At 45.5% G+C, this 26,399-nt stretch overlaps 1 protein-coding gene across 1 annotated transcript in view; it reads right to left on the reverse strand.

Moving 5' to 3' along the window:
* Positions 1 to 26,399, reverse strand: part of NCAPD2 (non-SMC condensin I complex subunit D2) — a 1,714,408-nt gene that overhangs the window by 105,642 nt on the left and 1,582,367 nt on the right. The window contains exon 30 of the mRNA XM_044079588.1: positions 10,322 to 10,433. Within this exon, the coding sequence (XP_043935523.1) occupies positions 10,322 to 10,433 (112 nt within the window). The remainder of the gene's footprint in view (positions 1 to 10,321; positions 10,434 to 26,399) is intronic.

Raw genomic sequence — 26,399 nt, forward strand, 5'->3', positions numbered from 1 at the left:
CTCCACGTGTTCCCCTTCTTTGGTACTAGGAACAGGCGAGAATAAAATCCTAGGCCCCTTTCTGATACAGGGACTGGCTGAATGGCCCCCATCTGGAGTAACTGAGAAATTTGCTTGTGAGCCTCTTTTCTTTGTGGAGGAGGAACGTCTGGCATGCCTTTGAAAGGGGGCAATGTATGGAAATAAAACCTGTAACCGTGGTGAATGATATCCAACACCCATCTGTCTAGAGTAATTAAATCCCAATTGTCTTTGAAAAGAGACAGTCTTCCTCCCAAAGGAGCTGCCAGACGAGAATCTACCGGCAGCTGAAAAGGCAGCTCATTGGGTCTGTTTACGAAAGGACTGACCCCTGCCCTCACCAGAAGTCTGGGCAGGTGAACTCCCTGTTCTAGGCCTAAAAGAACCTTGAGCTCTGCCCCTACCACGTCTAGACCTACCCCTAGACTGGGAATCATAAGCAGGATATGTCCACCCCTTAGCAGGCCAATTTCTACTAAACTTCGGTGGCTGCACCTGCAAAAAATCTTTAACAGTTTGCATAGACTTAGCTTTGTCCTCCATTTTCTTTAAAACTGCTTCCACAGGCGAACCAAACAACACATCAGACTGTAAAGGAGCATCCAAAATCCTTGTCTTAACATGCTCAGCTAAATTCTGATCCCTCAACCAGGCATGCCTGCGAAGAACAGAACTAGTGGCAGCCACCCTCGAGGAGGCCTGTACAGCATCAAAACCACATTGCAAAGAATGCTTACCCACTTGTTCAGACACATGAACTAAATCCAACAATTCTTTACACTCAATACCTTCCGCCAAAGCATCCACCTTAGATTTCAATTGTGAAAGGAGATCATTTTGATATTTTAACATGTGAAACTGACAATTCAACGCTCTCATGGCTAGAGTGGAAGAAGTATACACTTTCTTTCCCCACCTATCCAAAGCCCTTGCCTCTTTATCAGTGGGAACAGGATTTTTAACCACAGAGGCCTTAACACCTTTAGGCCCCTGAGAAACAGTTTCTGGGTCCGCCCTAGGACTCTTAAACAAATACTTATGAGCTTCGGGCACCCTATAGTACCTATCAGGTTTAACAGGAGCAGGAGGCAAAGAGTCAGGGTTCAGGGAAGCCTCTGCAAAAACATCTTCCACCACATTCAACACAGGAGGTATAGCTAAGGGCCTATGTTGGGGTAAAATAAGAATTCCCTAAGCCTTTTCCTGGAATCAGAATAATCTTGGCCTTCCCATTTAAAGTGTTCTCTCATGGAATGCAGAGTCTCTGAAAATGAGAAATCCTCAGGAGGAGAAGCTGTAGGTGTGGAATCATCCACATCAGAATCAGAATAAGGTGGAAATTCCTGCAAGTCTTCCATGAAGACTCTGAAGCCTCTGAATACTGTTCCAAACACTCAAACTCAGGTTCCACCCTAGGCCTCTTATCAGGAGGGGGCATAGAGCCTCTTATCATAGTAATTAAATCTTCTGCCATTTTAAGCATATGTTTCTTAGGCACAGAACCTGAAGTGCTAGGAGAAGCCCCCACTGAAGCTGAACTTGGCCTACCTCTCAAAGAAGTTTTGGAAACAGAAGGAGAAGCTCTAACTACTTTGGGAAGAGAGGGAAGAACAGTTACCAGAGAAGCCCCCTCAGCCTGGCCTACTTCCTGAGAAGGCACATCCTGTAACAGTAAAGTCTCTGCCTGAGACTCCAAAGAAACTCCTGGCAAAACCTCCGGCTCCACTGAGCCTTCTAAAGAACCGACGTCTGGGACTGCCGGTTGATCCACCCTAGGCTTCGCTGTTTTGTCCTTGCGCTTTTTGGACGAAGCGGGCGTCGGAGCATCCGACGGCATTTTATAATTGCAACGCTTCCCAAACACTAACCTGGCACAGTCTAACCGTCTCTTAATAGTGCGTTTGTTAAACCTAGCACAAGAGCGGCATCCAACAACGTCGTGCTCAGGCCCTAAACAAGGTATACACAAGGTATGGTAATCCCTATGAGGTATCTGTTTCCCACAAGAAATACAGTTATTCACTTTTTCTGACATCCGGTTAAATACTGAGGCAAGGAAAAACCAAAATGTTCCCCAACGGGGTACTTAGCCAACTCTGATTCGGTCTGAAACTCCGACTTCGGAAATATTTCAGAACGCCAACCTGCACTCGCAAAACTGCTTCTGCATCGGACCATGCGGCAAAAAAGACTGAGGATATGACGTCGGTCATGCGCATTAGTACCCTGACGTACTGACGTCAGTCTAATGCGCCCTGACCGACGTCAGCCATATACTCTGGTATTCGGGCCGACTGGACAGCGGACTACCCAATAGTTAGGACTGCAGCAATGTGGAACGAAGAACATCAGTAGTTGCAAGCAAATACACCATAAAAGAATACCCCAAATAGGTTGTATGATAAAGGTGTTTGTCATAAGGCCTGTCCTAAGAGGGGACGGAGGGGGGGTAACCTGGACTGCAGCTGTATGAGCACTCTAACATCTACATTTATGGTAGGTACAAAACTGTACTACGTTCATCGTGCATACAGCTGCAGTCATTACAGATGGGAAGAATCCCAAAGCTAAGTAAAGGTGGTAGGCACTAAGTGGAACTAGGAGGAGCGAGGATGCCCTGCAGGACTGCTGTGGCAAAGTCCGCTCTAGATTTTGAGTATAGTGGAAGGTGGTAGCGCTTGGAGAAAGTGTGCACTGAACTCCAAGCAGCTGCTTCCAAAATGTCCTTGGTAGGGACCCCCCTGAGGAAAGCTGCAGAGGTAGCTGTGGCCCTGGTGGAGTGGGATCTGATGTATGCAGGCACAGATTTTCCATGAAATGAATAACAAAAGCGTATGCAGTGGGCTATCCATTTTGAAATTGTCTGTTTGGAAATAGCCTTTCCTTGAGCACCTGTAGCATAGGACACAAAGAGTTTCTCAGATTTCCTGAATAGCTTTGTTCTGTCCAAGTAATAACGAAGTTGTCTGTGAATGTCCAAGGAATGTAGTAGTCTCTCCCTTTTGTTCTGTGGATTTGGATAAAAGGTAGGTAAGTGGATAGTCTGATTCAAAGCTACACTGGATACTACCTTTGGCATGAAGGTAGGGTTGGGTTCGTAAGGAAACTCTGTCCTGATGGAAAATGATGAATGGTTGCACAGCCATGAGGGCCTGTAGTTCCAAAACCCTGCGTGCTGAGGTGATAGCCAGAAGGAAGGCTGTTTTCCATGACAAGCATTGTAGCTCTGTTGAAGAAGCCGGCTCAAAGGGAGGCAGGGTCAGCTTTTCCAATACGAAGTTGAGGTCCCAAGCTGGAACTGGTGGTTTCCTTGGGGGTTTTATATTTTTTGCCCCTCTGAGGAACTGCCTTAATAGAGGATGTGAGAATAAAGGAGGGTCTGTGTTGTATTGTGCAGAAATGGCTGAAGCATGGATCTTGATGGAGGAGAAGGAAAGGCCACTGTTTAACATCTCAGCTAGGTACTGTAAAATTTGAGGTATATTTATTACCCAAGGATTCTGGCCCTTTTCTTGATTCCAGGAACAAAATCGTTTCCATTTGGCGGAGTAGGCTTTTCTAGTAGAAGGTCTTCTGGCCTCCAAGATGACATCCTGCACCTCCTTGGAGAGGAGAGTCTGTTAGGAAATTAAGGTATTCTCCATGCAGCTAGATTTAGGGTTTTGAGCTGGCTGTGAAGGGTTTTGTAGTTGTGCTGGGACAACAGAAGAGGGACTAGAGGTAGGATCCATGGTGGGGAGTGTATCAGGCTCTTTAGGAGCAGATACCAGTGCTGTCGTGGCCAGTCTGGAGCAATGAGAATCATTTGTGGCCTCTCTGCACTGGCTTTTAATAGAACTTTGGTCAGTAGAGGAAGAGGCGGGAAGGCATAGACTGTCAATGTTGTCCAATTGAAAGAGTGCGTCCACTTTCCAGGCCTGTGGATGATGGGTCCTTGAACAAAATTTTTTCAACTGGTAATTTCTGTGGGTAGCAAATAGATCTATGTCTGGCTGTCCCCATGCCTGAGTTATCTTTGAGAAAACTTGAGGATGCAACTTCCATTCGTGTGGATCTGTCATATTTCTGCTTAGGTTGTCTGCCAGTGTGTTTTCCTTCCCTGGCAGGAATTGTGCCTGTAGTTGAATTTGCAATTCCAGTGCTGTGTTCCATAGGGTCATGGCTTGCCTGCACAGGGGGTATGAATGAGTTCCCCCCTGTTTATGTACCACATGACTGTGGTGTTGTCTGTCCTTATCAATAGCTGGCCTGGATGCAGTAGGTCTTTGAAGGTCATAAGAGCATTTTGCACAGCTAGCATCTCCTTTTGGTTGATGTGTAGGTGCTTCTCTTTTTGGGACCATTTTCCCTGAATGCACTGATCTGCCATGTGTGCTCCCCAGGCGTAGTCGGAGGCGTCCGTTGTGATGATTTGAGTTGCTTGAGGTACACAGAAAGGGAGACCTGTGTTTCTTTGGCATGCTTGAGCCCACCACAAAAATTCCTTTTGAAGGCATGGAATGAGTGGTATAATTGTTTCCAAGCTGTGGCTGTGTTGAGACCATAAGTTTTTTAGGTACCATTGTAGTTTCCTCATATGCAGCTTTGCACATGGGATTAGTAGGATGCAAGATGCCATGAATCCCAGAGCCTGCAGGACTTTCCTTGCAGTTAGTCTGGTGAAAGTTGCCATTTTGCTGAAGTATTGAGACAGTTGCCCTTGTTTGTCTGGCGTGAGGTAGGCCATCTGGGTGGTTGTATTTAAGCTGGCACCCAGGAAAATTATATGTTGAGAAGGTATTAGTTTTGATTTCTTTTTGTTCACTGTGTATCCCAGGAAGTTTAACAGTTTTATTACAAACGCCGGATGCTGCAATAGAATGTCCTTGCTGTCCGCTTGGATCAGGCAGTCGTCCAGATATGGGTAGATTTGTATTCCTTGTAGTCTGCAGAAGGCAATTACTGATGCCAGGCATTTCGTAAACACTCTGGGCGCAGTAGATAAGCCAAAGGGCAATGCAGAGAATTGGTAATGGGTTGAACCTGCAAGAAATCTGAGGTATCTTCTGCAATCCTGTCTGATAGGGACATGCAGGTATGCCTCCTTGAGGTCCATTGTTACCAGCCAAGACTCCTTGCCCAGCATGGGAAGAAGCTGCTGTAATGTGAGCATCTTGAATTTTGGCACCTGTAGGTATGTGTTTAGGATGGATAGGTCTAAGATAGGTCTCCAATCTTTGTCTTTCCTTGGTACCAGGAATAGTCTGGAATAAAAACCTTGACCTTGTTCTTTTGCAGGTACCTCTTGAATCGCTTTCATATCCATGAGAGCGGAAATTTGTCTTTGTGCCTCTGCCCTTTGATTTTGTGGCAGGTTTGGCATGCCTCTCATTTTTGGAAGGGTATGAAAGTGGAACCTGTAGCCTCTGTCTATAATGTCCAGAATCCATTGGTCTTTTGTAACAATATGCCAGTTTTTTGAAAATAATGCCAGTTTTCCACCCAAAGGTGCTGCCATTAAAGCTTTGCTTGGCAGGCATAGGGGGAAGTCATTGTGTCTGTTTTCTAAATGACTGATCTATCTTCTCCACCTCTTGGGGTTGGTGCTTGCCACTGTCTTGCTCTAAGATCATTGAGGTTGTCCTCTACCCCTTGGGTGTCTGTATCTGCCCCTTTGAGGTCTGTCCGTGGCTGGAAAGGACCAATTTTTTGAAGGCCAGTTTCTGCTGAAGCGTGGAGGTTGTACCTGCAGGAAATCTTTCACTGTTTACATAGATTTCGCTTTTTCCTCCATTTTTTTAGTACCTCCTCAGCTTTAACACCAAACAATACATCTTTTTGAAGTGGTGCATCTAATAACTTTGCTTTGACATGATCTGGTAAGGTTTGCTCTTTGAGCCAAGCATGTCTACATATAACAGACCCCGTGACAGCAGCTCTACATGAGGCCTCTAAAGCATCAAAACCACACTGCAAGGTATGTTTACCCACTTGCTCTGCACCATGCAACAAATCCTGCAACTCTTTCAAATCTGGTTGTTCTGTTTGCTTTTCAACTGAGATAACAAAAACTGTTGGTACTTTAACATATGGAACTGACAGTTTAATGCCCTCATGGTTAAAGTGGCAGATGTATACACCTTCCCCCCCCCCACCTTTCTAATGCTCTGGAATCTCTCTCTGAAGGTAAAGGGTTTTTAGCAGTAGAGGCCTTTATTCCCTTGGGACCCTGTGAAATAGTTTCTGGGTCAGCAGTATGGCTTTTATAAAGGAACTGGTGAGAATCAGGAACCTGGTAATACCGGTCTGGTTTAACAGGGGCTGGAGGTAAAGAATCTGGATTAAGGCTGGCTTCTGCGTACACATCATCCAAAATAACTAAAACAGGAGGGATAGCCAGGGGCCTATGCTGGGGAAGCAGTAGAAATTCCCTGAGCCTTTTCTTGGCATCTGAGTAATCTTGGCCTTCCCAGTGAAAGTGTTCCCTCAATGTATGCAGGGTTTCCCCAAAAGAGTAGTCCTCGGGGGGGGGGGGGGGGGACCTAGGGAATAGACTCCTCAGCATCAGAGTCTTCGAAAGGGGAATAGGCATAATCCTGGTCCTCAATGTTCTGAAGTAATAGAAGCCTGGTCTGAGGAAGGGTAGTCTTCCTCCAATCTGGGTCTTTTGTCAGAGGGGGGCTGAGAACCCCTGATGCGAGTTATCAAATCCTCAGCCATTTTAAGCATTTGCTTTTTAGGCATGGGGCCTTGAGAGGAGGTCTGAGGACCCTGTTTTTTAGTTTTCATGGCTGCTTTAGATTTAGTGAAGGATTTAATAGAGAAGGTGGAAGGCCTGAAGACGCCTTCAGAAATGGCAGGCCTGACTAAATTTTGAGTTTCCCCACCAAGAGTGGCGTCGGTATCTGCAGTAGTAATGGAGACCGAGGAGCCTGCGACCTCGGGTACTGAAGTCACCGGTAAAATAGTTTCATTGGTATTCAGGGGCTGTGTAGGCGCCTCGCTGAGAACCGGTAGTCGGCCTAAGCATGGTCTCAGTACTCGGTGCGGACCTCAGATGTCGGTCCTTATCTTTGCGTCTTTTGCTTAAAACTAGTGTCGGTGTATCCGACGACATGATATAATTAAATTTTTTGCCAAAATAATGAAGGGCGAACTCCGCCCAGTGCTTAATAGTGCACTTGTTGAACCTAGCACAAAAATGGCAGGCCGAGACGTCGTGGTCTGGGCCTAAGCAAGGTATACAGAAAGAGTGGAAATCCTTATGCGGTATTTGCTTCCTACAAGAAATGCAATTATTAACTTTGTCTGACATCGGTCTGAGGCAAGAAAAGTTTCCCCAACGGGGTACTTAGCTTTAAAGAAGACTTCGGCTGAAATACTTTCGTAAATCTCAGGAGCTGGCCGATCGGCACTTGCGAACTGCTTCTGCTTCGGGCACCGCGCGGCAAGAAAGACTGAAGAAAATGGCGTCGGCTGCCTCTTATACCCCCGCCGGACTGACGTCAGGGAAGAAGCGACGACAACCGACGCTGGACCTAGACTTTGGAATTCGGCCGACCGAGGACCCGCCTGACGGCAGGATAACCCATCTGTAATGACTGCAGCTGAATGCACGATGAACATCTGGGACCTGTCTGTTCTGATTAAGCATCTACTTTTGCAAGCAAGGGACTGCTTGCTCCAATTATGTCTCCATCTAGGCATCAGTCAACTACAAGCCCTAGCTCACACAAGCAGAATCTGGAGATCATAGGCCCTTGTCTAGACAAGTCAGATAGCATCCTTCCCTCCAACAAGAGTATATTGCATTCTTCTCCTCCAGAACAACCAGTCTTGTAAGCCTTAGGGCCAAAGGCAGCAGCAATTTTTCTGGTTCTTTTTGCCAGATTTCATATGTAGATTCTGCAGTGGACTCTCAGTACAGTGGTCTGTTCTCCAGCAGCCCTTGTATACACCAGCCAGAAACACAAATTTGTAATAAATATCTTCTTTGGTGGACTCGTTCAGATGAAGTTTCTCAGGGCCGTCCATTTGTTCTTCCACTGCCACGGTGAGCATGGATGCCTCCCAACTAGGGTAGGGGTGGGGGTATTTCTTGGGAAGCACAGGTCAAGGTACATGGTCCCCAGAGGAGGCCAATGCGCATATCAAAGTCCTGGAAATGAAAGCAGTCCTAGCATTGTAGGCCTTTCAAGATGCGCTCCCCTCTGTGATAATAGCAATTCAAACAAAGTGTCTGCAATCTGGTACATCAACAAACAGGGTGGGTGGGTTGTTCTTATTTGCTATGCTGAGAGGCTACAAGAGTGTTGCAATGGGTGATCTCTCTTCTGGCCGTTTTCTCCCAACACATACCGGGGTGCACGCAGACAAATTAATCAGGTCCATTCTGAGGTCTCACAAGTGGTCTCTCACTGTCAAAGTGGCAGAGAAAATATTTCATCTATGGGGCCAGCCATATTGCGACCTTTTCGCCACCCCCCCAACAAATACAGCAGGTTCCTCATCCGGGTCCCACCCCCTCTGGGGGAGTCACTGACAGATGCTCTAGTTCACGACTAGCTCTCCTGTCTCCTCTGTGCTTATCCCCAAGTTACATCTAATTAGCAAATTCATAAAGAAAGAATACCAGTTGAAGAGGAGAGTTATCCTCCTTGCTACTTTTTGGCCTTGTCAGATTTGGATTCCCTTACTGAGGCCTCATCTTCTGTATCTGCCATGGATACTGGACTCCTGTCCAGACCTCCTGTGTTATCTGACAGAGATGACTCATCTGGACATAACAGGCCTCACAATGACCGCTTGGTTTCTGCAGTTCCACTGATAGCTAGACAGCCCAGGCTTTCCTCCCCAGTCCAACATATTATGTTGTCTTCTCAAAATGCTTCTACCAGGAAAATCTACAAAAGTAAATGGAAGAGATTTTCAATTTGGGCCCTCAAGAGAGAGATTTGGACTGCTTTACTGCCCCTATACCTGCTGTGTTTGAAGTTTTAGCTTCAATTCCTTTTTTTTTTTTTTTTTTTTTTTTTGAGGGGGCTAATTTCCTTACTATTAAATAGCAGTTGGCTGCCATTTCCAATTTTCATTCAGGTGAAAATCATTCTTCCTTAGCTTCTTCAGGATTTTGTAAGGCCTTTCCAAAAGGTATCTTCTTATTTAGACCCTCAATCAATGACCCTAATCCTCTATGGGATTTAACGATCTTGCTTCAAGGTCTGACCCAAAGCCCCTTTGAACCTTCAGCCTACACAGACCTTAATTTTTTGTCCTGGAAAACAGTTCTTCTAGTTGCTATTACATCAGCTAGAAGAGCATCTGAACTCCAGGCTTTTTGCTCCAAATCTCCCTACCTGTTTTTTCATAAAGATAGTCTCTCCTTACACATACCACTGCATCCTTTTTATCTAAGGTGGCGAATTCTGACAATAATGTCATTAATCTCCTACATTAACCTCCTAGTTTTCTTTCTAAATTTCTCTAATAAAGGTGAATACATGCTTCATCTTTTGTATGTGCACAGGCAACTTTGATTTTATCGCCATCGGACCAAAAATTTCAACTGATCAATTGTTTGTATCCTTTTCACCAAACAGACTGGGGATGGTAGCTTCCAAGGTGACTTTAGCCAGATTAACTAGCTGGATTTGGTTTCTAAGAATAGAGCTGCCCTTGGCTCTGCAGCACGTCGCAATATCTTTCTGTGAGGACTACCCAAGGTTCATCTAGCCGGGGACTCTGTCCCATCAGTTAAGGAATGAATGAAAATGTCAACATCGGATACAAAAGTTATGTACTCGCCATAAAGATGCATCTGTGTTGTCCATTTTCATTCCGCTTCCCCGCCCTCCTAACCCCCCTTCCCTTTCTTTCTGGAGAAACCAAATGGATATTACTTTGGAACTATTATTCCTTATTTGATCTCCATTATCTCTGTCTTACAGATTACTTATAGCATCAGCCATTTATTATTGGGGACAGCAAACTTGATCCGAGGTATTTTAGGTTAGTGGGGCATTGTGGGTAAAGGGAGGAGCTAGAGAGTTGGATCCGTGAATCTAGGGGGAAAAAAAAAAAAAGAGGCTGTGCTGGATCTGAGGTTGGATCCGAGACCAGTCAGTTGAAGAATGAAAATGAACAACACAGATACATCTTTATGGTCAGTACATAACTTTTGTTTTCCAGAGTTAGATGTAGAGAGAGAGATCAGATCAATAATGAATGTATAAGTTAATACATATCAGAAGAAAAATTAACACATGATTGCACACCGCTGCCTAATTACACATTGTTCTGAAGATTTAAAGACATCACTGACCTCCAGCTTTGGGCTCCTTCTTTGCAGACATTGTAGTTTGCTCCAGCTCATCCATATCTAGGCCTTTGTTATGACATATGGTGATCTTCTGTTCAAACTCGTCTATCATGACCTGTTTGAGAAGAAAGATGTTAATCCAACACCAAGGAGATAGTGTATTAAAAAGCCTGAGAAAAGACTCAGAGGAGATGGCAAAGTACAGAACTATACTCACATATGAACTTTTCTGCATTCTTGGTACACTTCCTAATCTGCATTAAATAGTAGTAAATAGGAATTTTAATTACATTTTCAGTGTCTTAAGCTTCCCATTTCTTTTCCCTCCGACATCCTTCTTGTGGATATCAAAGTCTCTCTCATGACAGATTTTACATGAAGTCACAGGCTCAAATACTGTTAACATTGCATTACATCACAAAATTTAGGTCCAATGAAGGTTATATATGGGGTGCAACAATGAAAGATGTACAAGCCTAAAATCAAAAACTAAGGTAATTTAAGCCATTGCTTTATCTTGGAGCTCTTCATGAAGAGGTGTGATAGACAAGTCATTTTAACAGAAGAGTAAAAAAAAAACTGCTTTACAAAGGAAAAGCCTGCAATATGTAAACTGAATGTTTAAACATAAATTACGGATTTGACAGCAGACCAAAGTGAAATAAAGTTTGACAGAATAAGACAATGATGGTTTGTCAGAGTTGCCAATAACAAGTTATCTGCCATCCTGGTGGCCTAGAAGGATGACACTGTCTATGAAACAGTTAACCAAAGTATGATTAGCAGCTTGTGCACGTGGTAGTGCTGGCAAGGATTTAGTACAAATTCATCCTGGGGTGGAGGAGGACTGTGCTGGACAACACTCTGGGAGGAGCTCTGGCAGAGTTCAGAGTGATGATGCTGTGGTGTGGCAGCCCTACAAGGCCCAGGGCAGAGATGATTATCTCAGCACGTGTGTGAGCTTAAAGCTAGAAAACTTTTAGTTATGTACTTACCATAACTTCGGATGTATGGGATCCATCTCGCCTACATTCATAACTGATGGGCTCGGAGCCGATCCATCGGCTCCGACTCGGCCAACTAGTTCACTAGAACGAAGTCTCTTATTGGCTGGGCTACTCCCTATCCCAGGATGCACTACACCTGCTTCCCCAGATCTTGTTTGTTCGCTTTCATACATACATGCAAACACAGAAAAAATAGTAGTCACTACAACCAACTAAAGTTCTTCAAGAGAAGATCTCCAAATGGAACTACATCTCCTCTAAATCCCAATGGAAGGGGGAAGGAGGTTATACGTATGAATGTAGGCGAGATGGATCCCATACATCCGGGTTATGGTAAGTACATAACTAAAAGATGTAATGGGATCCTATCTCGCCTACATTCATAACTGATGGGACAGCGTCCCTAGCACCTAAATCCCGGGTGGCTCATTGGAAAACACTCCTGAGAACTGTGGAACCAAAGGAAGCCCTGCCTCGAGACACCACATCCAATTTGTAATGAGAAATGAAAGTGTGCGGAGAAGTCCAGATAGCCGCAGCACAAATATCATCTATTGATAATTTGGAGTGAAAAGCTACAGAAGTAGCTATTGCCCTGGTAGAATGAGCCTTGACTGGAAAGGGAAGCTCTTTGTTAGCCTGTGAATAAATGAAAGAGATACAATCTTTAATCCATTTAGCTATGGAGGTTTTAGCTACTGGTTGACCCAATTTGTTTATTGCAAAGGAAACAAACAGTTGATTTGATTTCCGCGTCCGAGCGGTTCTATTCAAATAAAAACGCAGTTGTCTATGGACGTCCAATTGATGAAAGATATATTCTGCGTTATTAGAGAACTCTGGAAAAAATACAGGGAGCTCTATAGTTTGTTGAATACAGAAAGAAGAAGCTACCTTTGGTAAAAAGGAGGGATTTAATTTCAAGGACACACTATGTTTGTGAAAAATCAAATAGGGAGGATCAGAACAAAGAGCTTGAAGTTCTGAAACCCGCCTGGCCAAAGTTATGGCCACTAAAAAGGCCGTTTTCCAGGACAGAAATTTAAAATCGCAGGTAGCAGCTGGTTCGAAAGGGCGGGCAGTTAAGGCAGCAAGAACCATATTTAGGTCCCAAGGGGGGACAGGGTGAGATATTGGAGGCCTAAGGAGCCATGCTCCTTTAAGGAAAGCCTTACAAAGTTTGTGAGACATCAATGAAGGTTCAAAAGAAGCATGAAAATTAGTGATAGCCGCTAGCTGAACCTTAATCGTGGAAACTGAAGAGCCCAACTGAAAAAGAGAGGCCAAGAAATTCAGAACCTCCGATACTGGGGCAGTAAGGGGGTCTATACCTCGTTGCTGAGCCCAGAAGGCGAACCTTTTCCACTTGCTGGAATAAAGTTTGACAGTGGAAGGTTTATGAGAAGAAGACAATATGTGGATCACCTCCGGAGAAAGGGAATTGTCTCGGACTAAGGATGGAAGTGGAGTAACCATGCCGCCAACTTCAATGACCTGAGAGACGGGTGAAGTCGTCCTGACTGATGAGTCAACAGGTCCGGCACTGGGTCCAAAAACCATGGACCTTCTATCGCATGCCTCTGTAGGAAAGGAAACCAAACTTGACGAGGCCAGTGCGGGGCAATCAAAATCATCTCGCTCTCCAGGTAAATGGCCTTCTGTATCACCCTCGGTAGGAGGGGAACCGGAGGGAAGGCATAAAGAAGACCGGGGGGCCAAATGTGGGTCAGAGCGTCCCTGGGAGGGGATCAGCGTGAAGAACTCTCTGCACTTCGCATTGTGGGGGCTGGCAAACAGGTCGCAGCAAGGGAGGCCCCATTTGGTGAAGATTTTCGCAGCCACTCTCTGGTTGAGGGACCACTCGTGGGGTAACAGAATGGTCCTGCTTAATCTGTCCGCAATCACATTGGATTTCCCCGGTATGTGCGTTGCCATTAGAAAGCGGTTGGTAGCTACCGCCCAGTGCCAAAGTCTCATGGCTTCTCTGCACAGTGGGTAAGACCTGGTTCCACCTTGCTTGTTTATATACCAAACCACCGACATGTTGTCGGATAGGATAGCAATCGGACCTTGCGGGAGAGCGTGATGGAGAGCTTGAAGTACCAAAAGAACCGCTCTCATCTCCAGGATATTGATATGCAAATGCGTTTCCTGGATTTGCCATGTGCCTTGGACCGACCTGTCCAGGTAATGACCCCCCCCCACCCTACCTGGGAGGCGTCCGTGGTCACAGTGGCAACAGGGGGTTGAGGAATAAAGGGTCGCCCCTGGTCAAGATTGGATTGGAGGAGCCACCAACGCAGATCCCGACGGCAACTCTCTGTGATCATGACTAAATGGTTCAAGGGGAGTTCCTGATAGGACCATTGAACCGATAGGAGCCATTGCAAAATTCGCATGTGAAGTCTGGCTAAGGGGACTAAGAGTATAGTTGACGCCATCGAGCCCAACAGTTGTAGAATCAGATGGGCCGGAGCTCTTGATAGGGGGAGACAGGATTTGACTTGGTTTTGCAGAACCTGAATTCTTGCTGCCGGTAAGAAGGCGCGCATCCTTTTTGTATCTAAGTTTGCGCCTATAAAGGTAATACGCTGAGATGGCTGTAGTACAGATTTGTGCCAATTGAACGTAATCCCCAAGAAACGGCCCAAGGTGAACGTGGCGTTGAGCGCCTGAAATAGTAGATGCTCGGAGGTGGCAGTAAGGAGCCAGTCGTCCAGATATGGAAACACTTGGAATCCTAGACTCCTCAGGTGAGCAGTCACCACTGCCAGACACTTGGTGAACACTCTGGGGGCTGTGGTGAGACCAAAGGGCAGTGTTCGGAATTGGAAATGACTGACTCCGAGGCGGAAGCGTAAGTGTCTCCTGGACTCTTGAGCTATCAGAATGTGATAGTAAGCGTCCTGGAGATCTATGGAGCACATCCATGCATCCTTCTCCAGCAATGGAAGAATGGATTGAAGGGTGACCATTCGGAATTTGGACTTTTCCACAAAACGATTCAATGAACTGAGGTCCAAAATGGGCCTGAAGTCCCCTGTCTTTTTTGGCACCAAAAATAATCTTGAGTAAGTTCCTGATCCGATCTGGTCGGTGGGGACAGGCTGGATGGCTCCTTTTTCTAGCAGCTTTGAAACCTCTATTGCTGCCTGATCCCGCTGACTGGGTGGCACGTCCGGGATTTCCCTTAAGGAAAGGGGGGGCTTGTTGAAGGGAATGAGATAGCCTCCGGTAATAATCCGAAGCACCCACTGATCGCTTGTTATAGATTCCCAAGCTTGTGGGTGCTCAAGAACGACCCCCGACTGGCTCCGGAGCTGCACAGTCGGGCAACAACTCAGGGACGCTGGTTGTAGGAAGAACCACGAAAAGAATCGCGGTCTCCAGAATTACGGGGGCCTCTGCCGCCTCTGGGGCGGCGTCTTCCTGAATCCCCCCCCCCTGCCTCTGGAGGGGGAATCACTGGGTGGAGTAGGGAAAGACCTCTGAGATTTTCTGAACCACATTTTCCCTCCTCTCTGGACCTTGGGGTAAGGCCTAGAAGGAGCGGAAAAGCGGGCCCCAACGGCAGTCAAGGTCTTGCCCTCCTGCTCGCACCGAGTTAGTGTGTCCTTCACCTTGGGTCCAAACAAAGATGACCCATCAAAGGGGCGTGAAGGAAGACTTGAAGGCCTCCGCAAATGAACACAAGCGTAACCAGGCGTGTCTCCTGAGGGCAACGCCTGTTCCCGCTGCTCTACTCGCCCCTTAGGCCGCATACGAAATGAGCCTCATGGACGAGTTTACGATTGAGAACAAGGTAGTCATCTGGGCGCCAACAGTAGGGGCTAGCGCCTCAGGTAGATTACCAGTGAGGGAGTCACTTAGCTCTTTAAGGAGGACCCTTTGGAGCCTGGTAAAATGACAAATAGTTCAGCGACCGTAAGGTAAAGGCCGCTGAAGACAGGGTACGCTTCCCGTACCTATCCATGCTCCTGGAATCCTTATTAGGAGGGTGGATGGACGTTGAAGCCTTTGCCACGTCCTGCTGTGTGGCAGAAGCCACCACCATAGCATCTAAGGGAACACCCTTCGTCAGAAATTCCTTCTGGGGGGGGGGGGGGGGGAGCTGAAAGAAACTTATTAGGTCTCGCAGGCACCGGTTCCACAGAATCAGGATGTTCCCACGCCCTTCGAGAAACCAAATCAAGGAGTTCATCGAAGGGCTGAGACACCCAGGAGGCGGAGGGCTGGGCCCCGAAGGCCTTGAGGAAGACCGACTCCTCAGCTGAAGGGGTTTTGGCCTGCCAATCTCCTCTCTGTCTCAGAATCTCCAGGATATCTGAGAAAGAGATATCATCCGAAGATGATTTGGGGGACCCTTCCGCGTCATCGAGGTCAGTATCCGATGTAACAGACTCATCTTGGGAGTCCACGTGCTTCCTCTTGCACAATTTCTTCCGTGGGGGCTCGTCCGAAGCAGTTTCGGACAGACCCCCTGGAAGAAGGGAACCCCCGATGGGGGTATCCTCAGGCCCTGGGGCCCCGCTGCCGGGGGACTGCAACACAGCAGAAGCACCAGTCTCCAGGTCTAGGGACGGTGAGGTAGAAGCCTGCTGAGCCGGCAAGGGCATGGCCAGCGCGCTCCTCATGGCCTCAAAGGCCGGACCTCCAGACTCCATGGAGATCACTGGTCTAGAGGCCACGATGGCACTGGGAATTCCAGCAGCCGATGCTCCGAGGGGAAGACTAGGCACCGAGGCACCCAGTCCCAAAGTGTTCCCCTCGGGCCCGGCTGAGGAAGTCCCAGTACCAAACCCTGAACCCGAGGACAGGGTAGGAACCATAGTCGGTGCCGACAGACCTCGAAGGGGTCTTGGTTCCGACCGTATGGCTCCGCATTGCTCCACCATCACCGACTCCAACGGCTCCGAGGAGGTTGGAGGAGGAATCGAATGTTTCGGAGGGGGGATCGGCTCCGAAGCCAACTGGGCTGGAGCAGAGACCATTTGAGCAAAAACTGGAGACTGGAAAAGCCTCTATCACCCTATCCAGATCCGAATCAGACAGTTTTGAAGATTTAGAGGAGGTAGACAGACGAGAAGACTTTCCTCTCGGCTCCGAGAGTGTAGGGGACCGGCTCTGAAAAGGCTCCAACACTATCGGCGCCAGTTCCACCACAGCATGGACCACCATCGGCGCCGAAGGAGCTTTCTTCGGAGCCGAGGGGGAAGAGTCTGAGCTGCACACCTCCACCGGCTCCGAAACCATTGGAACCGATGGAGGTGATTCGCCTCTCGATACTCCAACCTGCGGCTCTGAAACTAATGGAGCCGAGGAAAGAGGCATCGAGGCAGACCCTTCGACCCTCGGCCCCGAAGTCAGTGGAGCCGAGGAAGAAGAGGTCGACTTTTGCTTTTTAACAGTCGGTTCCGACGGACTTGTCGGAGCCGATGATCTTTTCTTTTTAGAGGTAACAGGACAATCTAAAGCCTCCTCAAAAGAGGGCTTAATAAGACCCTTCAAGATCAGTTTATTTTTGCGCTCTTGAAGAACCCTAGAGGAGAAAGCATGACATACACTACATGTCTCCTGTAGATGTTTAGGCCCCAAACAATACACGCATATCGAATGACTGTCTGTAATAGACATTTTGTAATTGCACCGAGTGCATTTTTTAAATCCTGACTTCTGCTCTTTGGACATATTGAACAGTATGAAAAGCAGTCTAATATGAAAAGGTTAGCCAACTGTAGAGCGAGAAACAGCACGAGCTCTTGAGAGGGAGATTTACCTCACAAGAGAACACAGTAAACACACACAACACCACAAAACAACGGGCAAAAGCCCTCTAATTTAAACGGGCTTTGCCCGAAGAAAAAATAATAACACAAACTCTCAAAAGTAGGGCAAAGGCCCTCTAACTTAAACGGGCCTTGCCCGACAGCGAAATAAAGTACCAGTAAATCACTTCACACACAAGAAAGTTATCAAACACACAATTGACAGAGAGTAGCTGTTAAAACAGCTGTTTTTATCAATATTCAGAGGAAAAACCCCAAGGTCAAAGACCAGTAAAAGGTAAAAGAAACCACTTAGCTCCAGCCAAGTCGAGACCACGTCCAGCTTGTAAAGCGGCAAACGAGATCTGGGGAAGCAGGTGTAGTGCATCCTGGGATAGGGAGTAGCCCAGCCAATAAGAGACTTCGTTCTAGTGAACTAGTTGGCCGAGTCGGAGCCGATGGATCGGCTCCGAGCCCATCAGTTATGAATGTAGGCGAGATAGGATCCCATTACATCTCTGTCTCGATTCACTGCAGTATGATGGCCCTGGTTTCTTTGTTCTCTTTCTCAGGTGCAGGAGAATGCTAGTTGGTATGCCTAAGAAGGCATTCTTGTCCAAAAAGACTAAACCTACCCAGAGATGTTTGTGCCAGGGAATCCCCCAAGTTAGTAGCACCCAGGGGAAAGAGCTGTGGAGGAAAGCCCGATATTTGATGTTAGTAGTAAACTTGGAAAAAAAAGTTACTCATTTCTGGAATCATGTCAAATCTTGTGGCATTTAGGCATTCAGAAGCAAGGAATGCAGTCTCATGGACTGTGAGCACAATGCCAGTCAGGGAGCTTGGAAATGGAAAGGGAGGGAATATTGGACAGCTCTGAGAGGAACAACTAAATTTGGAAAGCGAGTGCACCCTCAGGAAATGTGGAATGACAAGAATGAGCCTCCTCATGATAAAAAGTAATAGAAAGCCTTCAAGGCCTTCTCAAGAGGGTAGAACTTTGAAAGCAATATTCTTCAGACCATGGCAAACAGTCTACCTCTCATAGCCCTGAATCTAGAATGATTTACGGAACACATCATTACTCACCTTTATCAGGTTATCTGCTAGACCTTCTGTAACGGGTGTTCGCTGATATTTCCATTCCTGGGATCCCAATCTCAGCGCACAATTATTGAATTTTTAACTATTGTCTAAGTCTCATTCTAAGCACGGATTGTTTAGTATTGTATGCTTGACCACCTATAGCGCAAATATATTTCATGAATGAAAATCTTGACTGCCTGCAATAACGAAAAACTTATACCGATCGCCAAACATTTCTACCAGTGTGGACCCAGAAGTAAATGCTAGCATTGCTACTGAAGAGGGGCCGGGGGTAAGAGTCCAGCAGTTCAAGTAGGTGTCTTGTCAGTATTACAGACTATCAAGATAGTCATTTAGGAATTATTTTATCACTATAGATGGTCGAGTAAGTAATATTAAGTCTGTATTAAAATGTGTCAGGCTAGGGAGGAAGGGAGGCATCTCCTACCTGACAAATTCAAGATCATGACACTGAGGGAGCACATCTGAAAGATAACCAAAAATATATACTTCCCAGACTTCCAGGAAAGGTAATTCACAGAGGTGGACTGAGACCATTGAAGGGAGGAAGGTAAGGACCTAAAAAAATGGAGAGGATCTTTACACAGCTTAGTTAACATGATATAGGGGGAAGTTTTCATATCTTCCTGATATCTAATGTCTTCTGCAGTGCACAGTTCTTCAGATGAATCCTAAAACAGTATCACTAAACCAATGAAGAAAGGCCTAAAAGTGACTTAGAAAGCAGAACAATGAAGCACCAAGTTGTCAAAGGTATTGTCAGTTCTTGGTGTCACTGATGAATTGAATATGCTTGGTAGGAACAGACCGCTGAATGGCCATGGCACAAATGTCTGTAATGAACATATTCGAGACAAAAACATTGACACCTGTAAAGCTGCAGTCTTTGCACTACCCAGAGGGCAGTTTGTAGCCCAGTGATAGCAGTGCAGTTGGATAGAGTTTGCTTAACCACAATCTGACCCTTTTCCAGAGACAGTATAAGGAATGTCTGGTTCATCTTTCTGAACTCCAGAACCTTCTTCACCTAAATTCTGAGCTTGCGATGCACAAGGACTCTTGCCTCTTGGATTCTACTCCTGAAAATATGAAGCCTAATGGTTTGGTTGTAGGGACAACTCCAAATTCTTCTCGGGTACTACCTGCACCGGTGGTGTAGAGGGATAAAGCCCTGGCCATGGTCCAAGAGACATGAGCTCAAATAGATGCTCTGGCATTTGAAGGCAAAAGCAAGGACTGACTATTGTCCAAGTGACATAAGTTCAAATAGATCATAGGAACGTACTAGGCTAATTGCCCTAGGGCCCTTACAAACCTAAGTTCTACCCATATTCCAAGATCAACACCTATTGCCCCTGTCCAAGAGGGACATAGGTGGAACCAGTGGGGTGAATTTACGGTTACCCTTCCAATCGTCCAGACTGCATTTGAAGAGGGCCAGTGAGGTGCTCTGCTTGACATGAAGTGGGAGTCTATTCCAAAGGTGTGGTAACCTTTGGGAGATGAAGCTCTCTCTCCAGCGAGTTCTATTAACACAGATCGATGCTCTGGTACTTGAAGGTAGAAGCAAAGAGAATGGGCATACCCATCATAGCGGGCAGAGGTTATGCTTGGGGCATACAGATGAGGTTTCTCGTGGAGATTGAGGTAACCATGCAATGCTATGTGTGTGTGTTGTCAGTCCTGCAGATATTAGCCCCTTGCAAAAGTGAGGATGGAAAAAGAAAAAAAAAACTATTGAAATAGCCCTGATGGCTGTTTAAATAGTGGCTCCTCTTGGCCAACTCTCTCTAGTGTCAAGGGAAGGAGTAGATTAACAAGAGAAGTACATATGCTGATTATCAGCAGGTAGTGGGGACAAAGTGCAAATATTACTTTGGGTTGGGAGGGTGGCCTAATGGTTAAGGTGTTTGCCTTACAAACACAAGGTGCAGGGTTTGAGTCTCACAAGGGATAATTAGCTAGGCTTAAAATGGCTTGCAAGGGCAGTTAGCTTAGTACTAACCTATGAACCTATAAGAAACTTGCAACTCATCATAATTGTAATTGCTAGTGAGGGGGAGCACTACTGAAGTTTTATTCCCTAGCCACCATGGATTTAAGTCAGATGCCCATCCTTTTGGTGTAAGTTTGAAAACTACTGGAGACATCCCAGCAAGCACAGTTTCTGCTTGCCAAACAAGAGCCCAATATATTGCTTGAAAAGTAGGAAATGCTCATTACTTTTGGCCTCTTTTTGGTGAAGAAGCATCTAGAAGTGCACTCTGAATAAGGGTGTATTAAGCCCCCCCCCAAGTTAACAGTCTAGAGAGTTCACAAAAACTTTTGCCCTAGCACCCTATTTTTATATAGCAAGTCTTAAGAGTACTGACCCAAACCCTAACACTGAGAAGGCAGGATAGGGCAATAGCAGGACAATGCCAGACACCCATGGTCCCGATGGGCACAGAAGTGAGAATCTGAGTGGGAGGGTAGTGCAGGGGAGGAGCTTGTGCAGCATTGATCCATTAGAAATCCAGTGTTATGGCTAGGTGCTTACACAACTGTACTCTTCATTGTAAAAATCACAGCAGAGCACTAAAGCATTAATAATGAAATTCTCTGGGGTACATTACATCATGCTTTGCAAAATAGCACAGAAACATATCCTGGATTTGATATCCAGTGTATAGTATTTAGAAACTATATGGACACTTCAACTATGACTTCTGTTGCACCTTAGGAAGGAACCAACTTACCAAGCCCTACTTGTTAGGAATTCAACTTGCCAAAGAGAGTAAATGTGCTTTTTCTAGGTAGCAAGCCTAGTTACACCACAAGCCAACATGAGGAAAAGGGAAAGCTGTGAAATCAAATGACACACTTCCAAAGCGCACACCAAACCCACAACAGCACTAATTAACAGCAATCTAATTGCAATATGAGAATTCAACATAAACCATTCGATCTCTGCAAGATAGAACCTCATCCATTCAGCACTTGACAAGGTATATCAAAGTTCATATGGGCAAACAGCCAAGTAGTTGTCGCACAAATTGCTCTTGGCTGAGAACTTTTTCAAGAACACGTTAGCTGTTTTACTAGTGGAGGTACAGTGGGACCCTCAGCAACAGGATGCAAAATTATAACAAAACCAATACAATGTGCCAACAGTTTGGAATAGGGAATGCTTGGGAATCAGACTCTCCATTTTGTCAGCATAAAGGAAACCGTTAGCCCACCTGTCCAACATATTTTATTTTCAGAGAGACAACTACTAATGAACATCTAAAAAAGGTTAAAACATTCCTCCTCCATATATCTTTTTTAAAATCCTTACCGCTTGTATTAAAATACCATTTTTGCATTTACATATACACAATCTACTACTGCCCAATTGTGTGTGTGGGTGTATAGATATATATTTACATCCACACACACAGATAGATATATAGTTTACTATCACAATCTTTAAACACACAGTCTTGAAAATGCTACTGGTATGTTGAAAATGGGTATTTGATAACTGCATGCAAGCACTCATTCACACATACATATACACAGATATATAGATATATACACACACAATTATAGGTTCATAGGTAGGTACTAGGCTATTGGCCCTAGGTCCTATATAAGCCTAGCCAAAAGGTACCCTAGCTTTCGCCACCCAAGAAAATTATTTTCCTGTGCCACTGTCGAGCAGAGCCACAGACGTGATCCCCGGGGTAAATTTCCTATCTCCCATCCAATCATCAAAATTTTTCTTGAAGAGTGCTAATGAGGAGCGTTGTTTGATATAGATAGGTAGTTTGTTCCAGAGTATGGGAAGTCTCTGGGACAGGAATCTATCCCTCCAGCATATTCTGTTTATTGTGGTGACGAGGTTTAGGTCCCTAGAGCGTGTAGCTCGTAGGGATTTCTTTAAGTGGAACATGTCTAAAAGCTCTGGGTTTGACATAGCTTTGTGTGTTAGGCAGAGATCGCCTCTGAGTAGGCGATATTCAATGGAGTAAAGCTGCAGATTTTTGAGACGGTCTGCATAGGGTATCTCTTTGAGGCCGGTAATCCTCTTTGTGAGGTATTTCTGTAGCCTTTCCAGTTGTTGTAGAGGTCTTGTGAGGTACATACCAAAAGGGGCATTGTACTCTATAATGGTTCTAATGAGTGACGAGTAGAGGGGAACAATCACCTCTTTTTTCCCGGATGAGAAACCTTTTGTGATGAGGTGTGCCACATAGAAGGATTTCCGGACTACTGTGGCGATGTGATTATCAAAGGAGAGACTACTGTCCCACCTGTGTCCCAAGGTCTCTTATCACACTTTCGGTGTTAAGTAGACTACCACCTATGTGGTAGTTCATGGGTACTGAGTTTTTACCAAAAGGGATGAGACAATGCACTTTTTGGCATTGAACTTGAGGCCATGGCTTTAACACCAGGCATCTGTCTCAGCGAGGCCCTTTTGTAGGATGTCCACATCTTTTGGAGTTTTGATTATGGCTCCTAGTTTGCAGTCGTCTGTGAACTTCATTAGCCAAAGACCTTCTGTGTTGGCCTGTACATCAGAGAAGTATATACCAAACAGGAGAGGACCCAGGACTGAACCCTGTGGTACTCCACTTGTCACTGGTCTGAAGTTGGATTTGGAGTCTGCTACTTTCACAGTGTGGGTTCCGTCAGTGAGCCAGTTGGCAACCCATCTTGTGACATAGGGATTTATACCTAGTTTAGTGAGTTTATCTATAATTCCAGAGTGGGGGATGGTGTTGAAAGCCTTGGCGAGATTAGATAGGCTGTGTGAACCACCTTACCCTCATCTACGGCTTTGGTGACTGCTTCAAAGAAGTCTATCAGGTTTAGGAGACATGATCTGCCTTTTACAATGTGTACATAGCATTGCAGGAGATGCAAGTTACAGAAAGGTTCTTCAAGTCCAGTTTTACTGCATTTAAAAAAAAAAAAGCAAATTTCATTTTCAGCTTAAAGTAAAACAAGTGCACTTTTGTTTAACATATTTGGGTTACTTTCAACTCATTTCTGTGCACAAATCTTAATAGAACACACAATTCTGTGGAGCTGGCATGCTGCCCCTTGCACCATCCACAAGTAAGGCTCCTGACATTCTTGAGTAGATCCACAGAATTTCCATCACCTCCCCTAGTGTTTTGCAGAGCTGCTTCTAGTTAAGAGACCACCAAGAGCTCCCACACTACCTTAAAATCCTTCACTATTGGTTTCCAAGTCCTTCTTTTACAAACCCTTCACAAGTGACCTAATTTTACAACACTGTTACTGGACTTTACAATAATTTGTTCCTACGCAATGCCAGCAATTACCATAATGTACAGTGTTATGTACAGCATATCAAAGCAGTATTATTGACATAAGCCACTATGCTGCTATATATATTATGGATATTTTATTTTAAATAATTATTTGGTGTAACAGTTTTGTTACGCAACAGTATTTCCTTGCCATTTTAGCAGAGTAATTCTAGACTTTTCTGGGCATCCATTTATATTATTGCCTAGGAAGGTAAAATTACACAGTCACCCATCCTTTTAATTTATTAATCGGCTCATCTGGGATGATTAGGTATGCTGCATCAACTGCCCAATAAAGTCCTTTGAAAAGCACCCTCTTCCTCACTATACAAGTTCATAGAAGGTTACTAGGCTAATGGCCCAAAAGCCCTTACAAGCCTAGCCATATTTATCCAGAGCTGCCCCAACTATCCATGGTTAGGTGAGCAAAGTACACAGAGGTACAAGTCTATGGTAATCAACACTGACTGCCTCTGTCCATGAGGGACATGGGTGCCATCACAGGAGTGAATTTACAGTCACCCATCCATTGCTCTAGGTTGTGTTTTGAAGAGGGCCAGGGAGGGGGCTCTGCTTCACATGAATGGGAAGCTTGCTCCAGAGAAAGGGTAGTCTGAGATGCATCTCTCCAGCATGATTTGTTCATGTCAGAGACTAGGTTAAGATCCCTGGAGCGAGTGAACTTCATGCTGCTTGATTTATGAATGTGTAACATTTCCATCAGGGCAGGTTAATGACTGCCCTGTAAGCTAGGCACAGGTCACCCCTCAACAGCCTGTAAGAGACAGTACAGTGACAGGACTTTCAGTCTTTCCCCACAGGACTAGTTTCAAATACCCTGTATTTTCTTGGTGAGAAACCTCTGTGATCTCTCCAGCTGTTGCAGGTGTTTGGTTAGATACATTGTGGGGGTGGGGGTGCTGTCTATATTGTCAGGGAAGTTCGCTTTCCTAACAGGAATAATAATGCATTTTTTTGCATTTAGCTTCAATCTGTGGCTTTGGCACCAATCATTTCTCTGCATTTCTGTAGTGTATTAGCATCTTCGGGGGACCCAATGATTGCTCCCAGTTTGCAATCAGCAGCAAGCCTGGTCAGCCACAGACCGTCCATTTTCCTAGACTTCTGAGACATTCCAAACAGTAAAGGGCTCAGCACAGAACCCTGTGGTACATCACTGGTGACTGGTTTTTGCTAGAGGTGAAGTCACCCACTTTGACAGTATGTGTCTTGTCGGTCAGCCAACTGGCTACCCATCTGGTGACACAAGGGTTAATGCTGAACTGGGAGTTTCTCAAGAATACCAGAGTGGGGAATTGTGTCAAATGCCTTGACTAGGTTAAGGTAGGCAGTATGCATGCTTTCCCCTTATCCAGGGCTTTGGTGACTTTCTAGAATAAGTCAACCAGGTTTAACAGGCATGATCTGCACTTAACGAATTGGAACTGGGTTGGGTCTAGAGTTTGGAGATTACCCATGTCAATGCTCTCCCAATGTTAGTGAAAACTATGTCTAGGACATTTGACCCCTCATGGGTGTGCTGACTACTGTTCCAGAGCATTTGCATTGACAAAGTCCATGAAACTCTGAGCCAGCATGTTTGTGGTTAGGTAAATTTCCCATTCAAAGGTAGGATAATGAAACTCACCCATGACTAAGGTGCTGGGCTGTATGGTAAGTGACTCTAGTATTTCTAGGTATTCAGTATGCTTTTCCTGGTTCATGCTGGGGGGCCCTATAGCTAGCTAGTTTTAAGAGATTGTGCCTATGGAGCAGCTCGAGAGAGTCATTCAGTTTGACCAGTCTTGAGGTGATATCCTTAATGAAGATGGATACACCACCTGTTCTTTTCATGCTCAGTTTATGGTCTGAACACAGAAGGCTTTGCAGCCCTGCACAGCTTGGGTGCCTTCCACTGCTTTGAACCGTGTCTCGATGATTGCACAGACATCAGCATCTTCCAGCGTTCGGAGTGAGGCTGAATTCATTTAGTGGGTGTACACAAGACAACGATGCTTCGGATAAAACAAAGTACTGGATTTTCTGACGGGATCCCAGTCTCTAAACACACCATTCCTAGGCGGCTCTCTCTTGCCATTTCTTTCTTTACTCTTTCCATATAAACTGTCTTAGAGGTCAGGCCTGTACCACAGGAAGTAGAACAATTCAGTCTTTAACCATCGGCGCTAACTGCTTTATGGAGCCCAACTCTCATCTCTCTGTACTGGAGACCCTTTTCATACTGTACTAGCCTCAATTTTTTCCCCTGGGGCAAGAAAGCTCTGAGGATTTTTGAACTAGTACATCTCTTCCCGGAGCCTCTACTGAAAAGTGTTAGATTGCCTGCCTAGTCGTACCATGTCAGTAAACAGAGTATATAAATGTACCAGCATGTAGTCTCGTGTGGAGCCCATAGGTTAGATGTATTGCATGAGGGGAACACTGCACTAGCTTGCTTACACAAATTGCAAATATTTAAGTCACCTCAGAAACATCATGCTCTACACACAACTCAGCCAAGTGCTTACAGGTTTCTACCAGGCTGCCACAAGTTTCAGAGCACCGTCTCCTTTTCATAGCATATCGAAAACCATCAATACTGGTTGCAAGCTGCTGCCACAACACAGTCTAGTCCAGTTTGGATTTCACATAGTCCATCCAGTCTGTCCATTCATCACCTAACACCCAAAATTTCTCCTTGTTGCTTTACCCTTCTCTATTTCAGTCCATTGGTACTCACCTTGCCTCGTTCTGTCATCTTAATTGATTTATCACAGCTCTTAACAGGTCTCATTGTTACTTGTTGATATGTAGGAACTTTGCAGCTTCCACTCCAACTACTCACAGTCTCTTCAGGATGCTGTAATTAACCCACAATATTATTCATATAGAATTT

This window comes from Protopterus annectens, chromosome 8.part0 (assembly GCF_019279795.1).
Source record: "Protopterus annectens isolate FY-2018-M chromosome 8.part0, PAN1.0, whole genome shotgun sequence".
NCBI classification, from domain to species: domain Eukaryota; kingdom Metazoa; phylum Chordata; order Ceratodontiformes; family Protopteridae; genus Protopterus; species Protopterus annectens.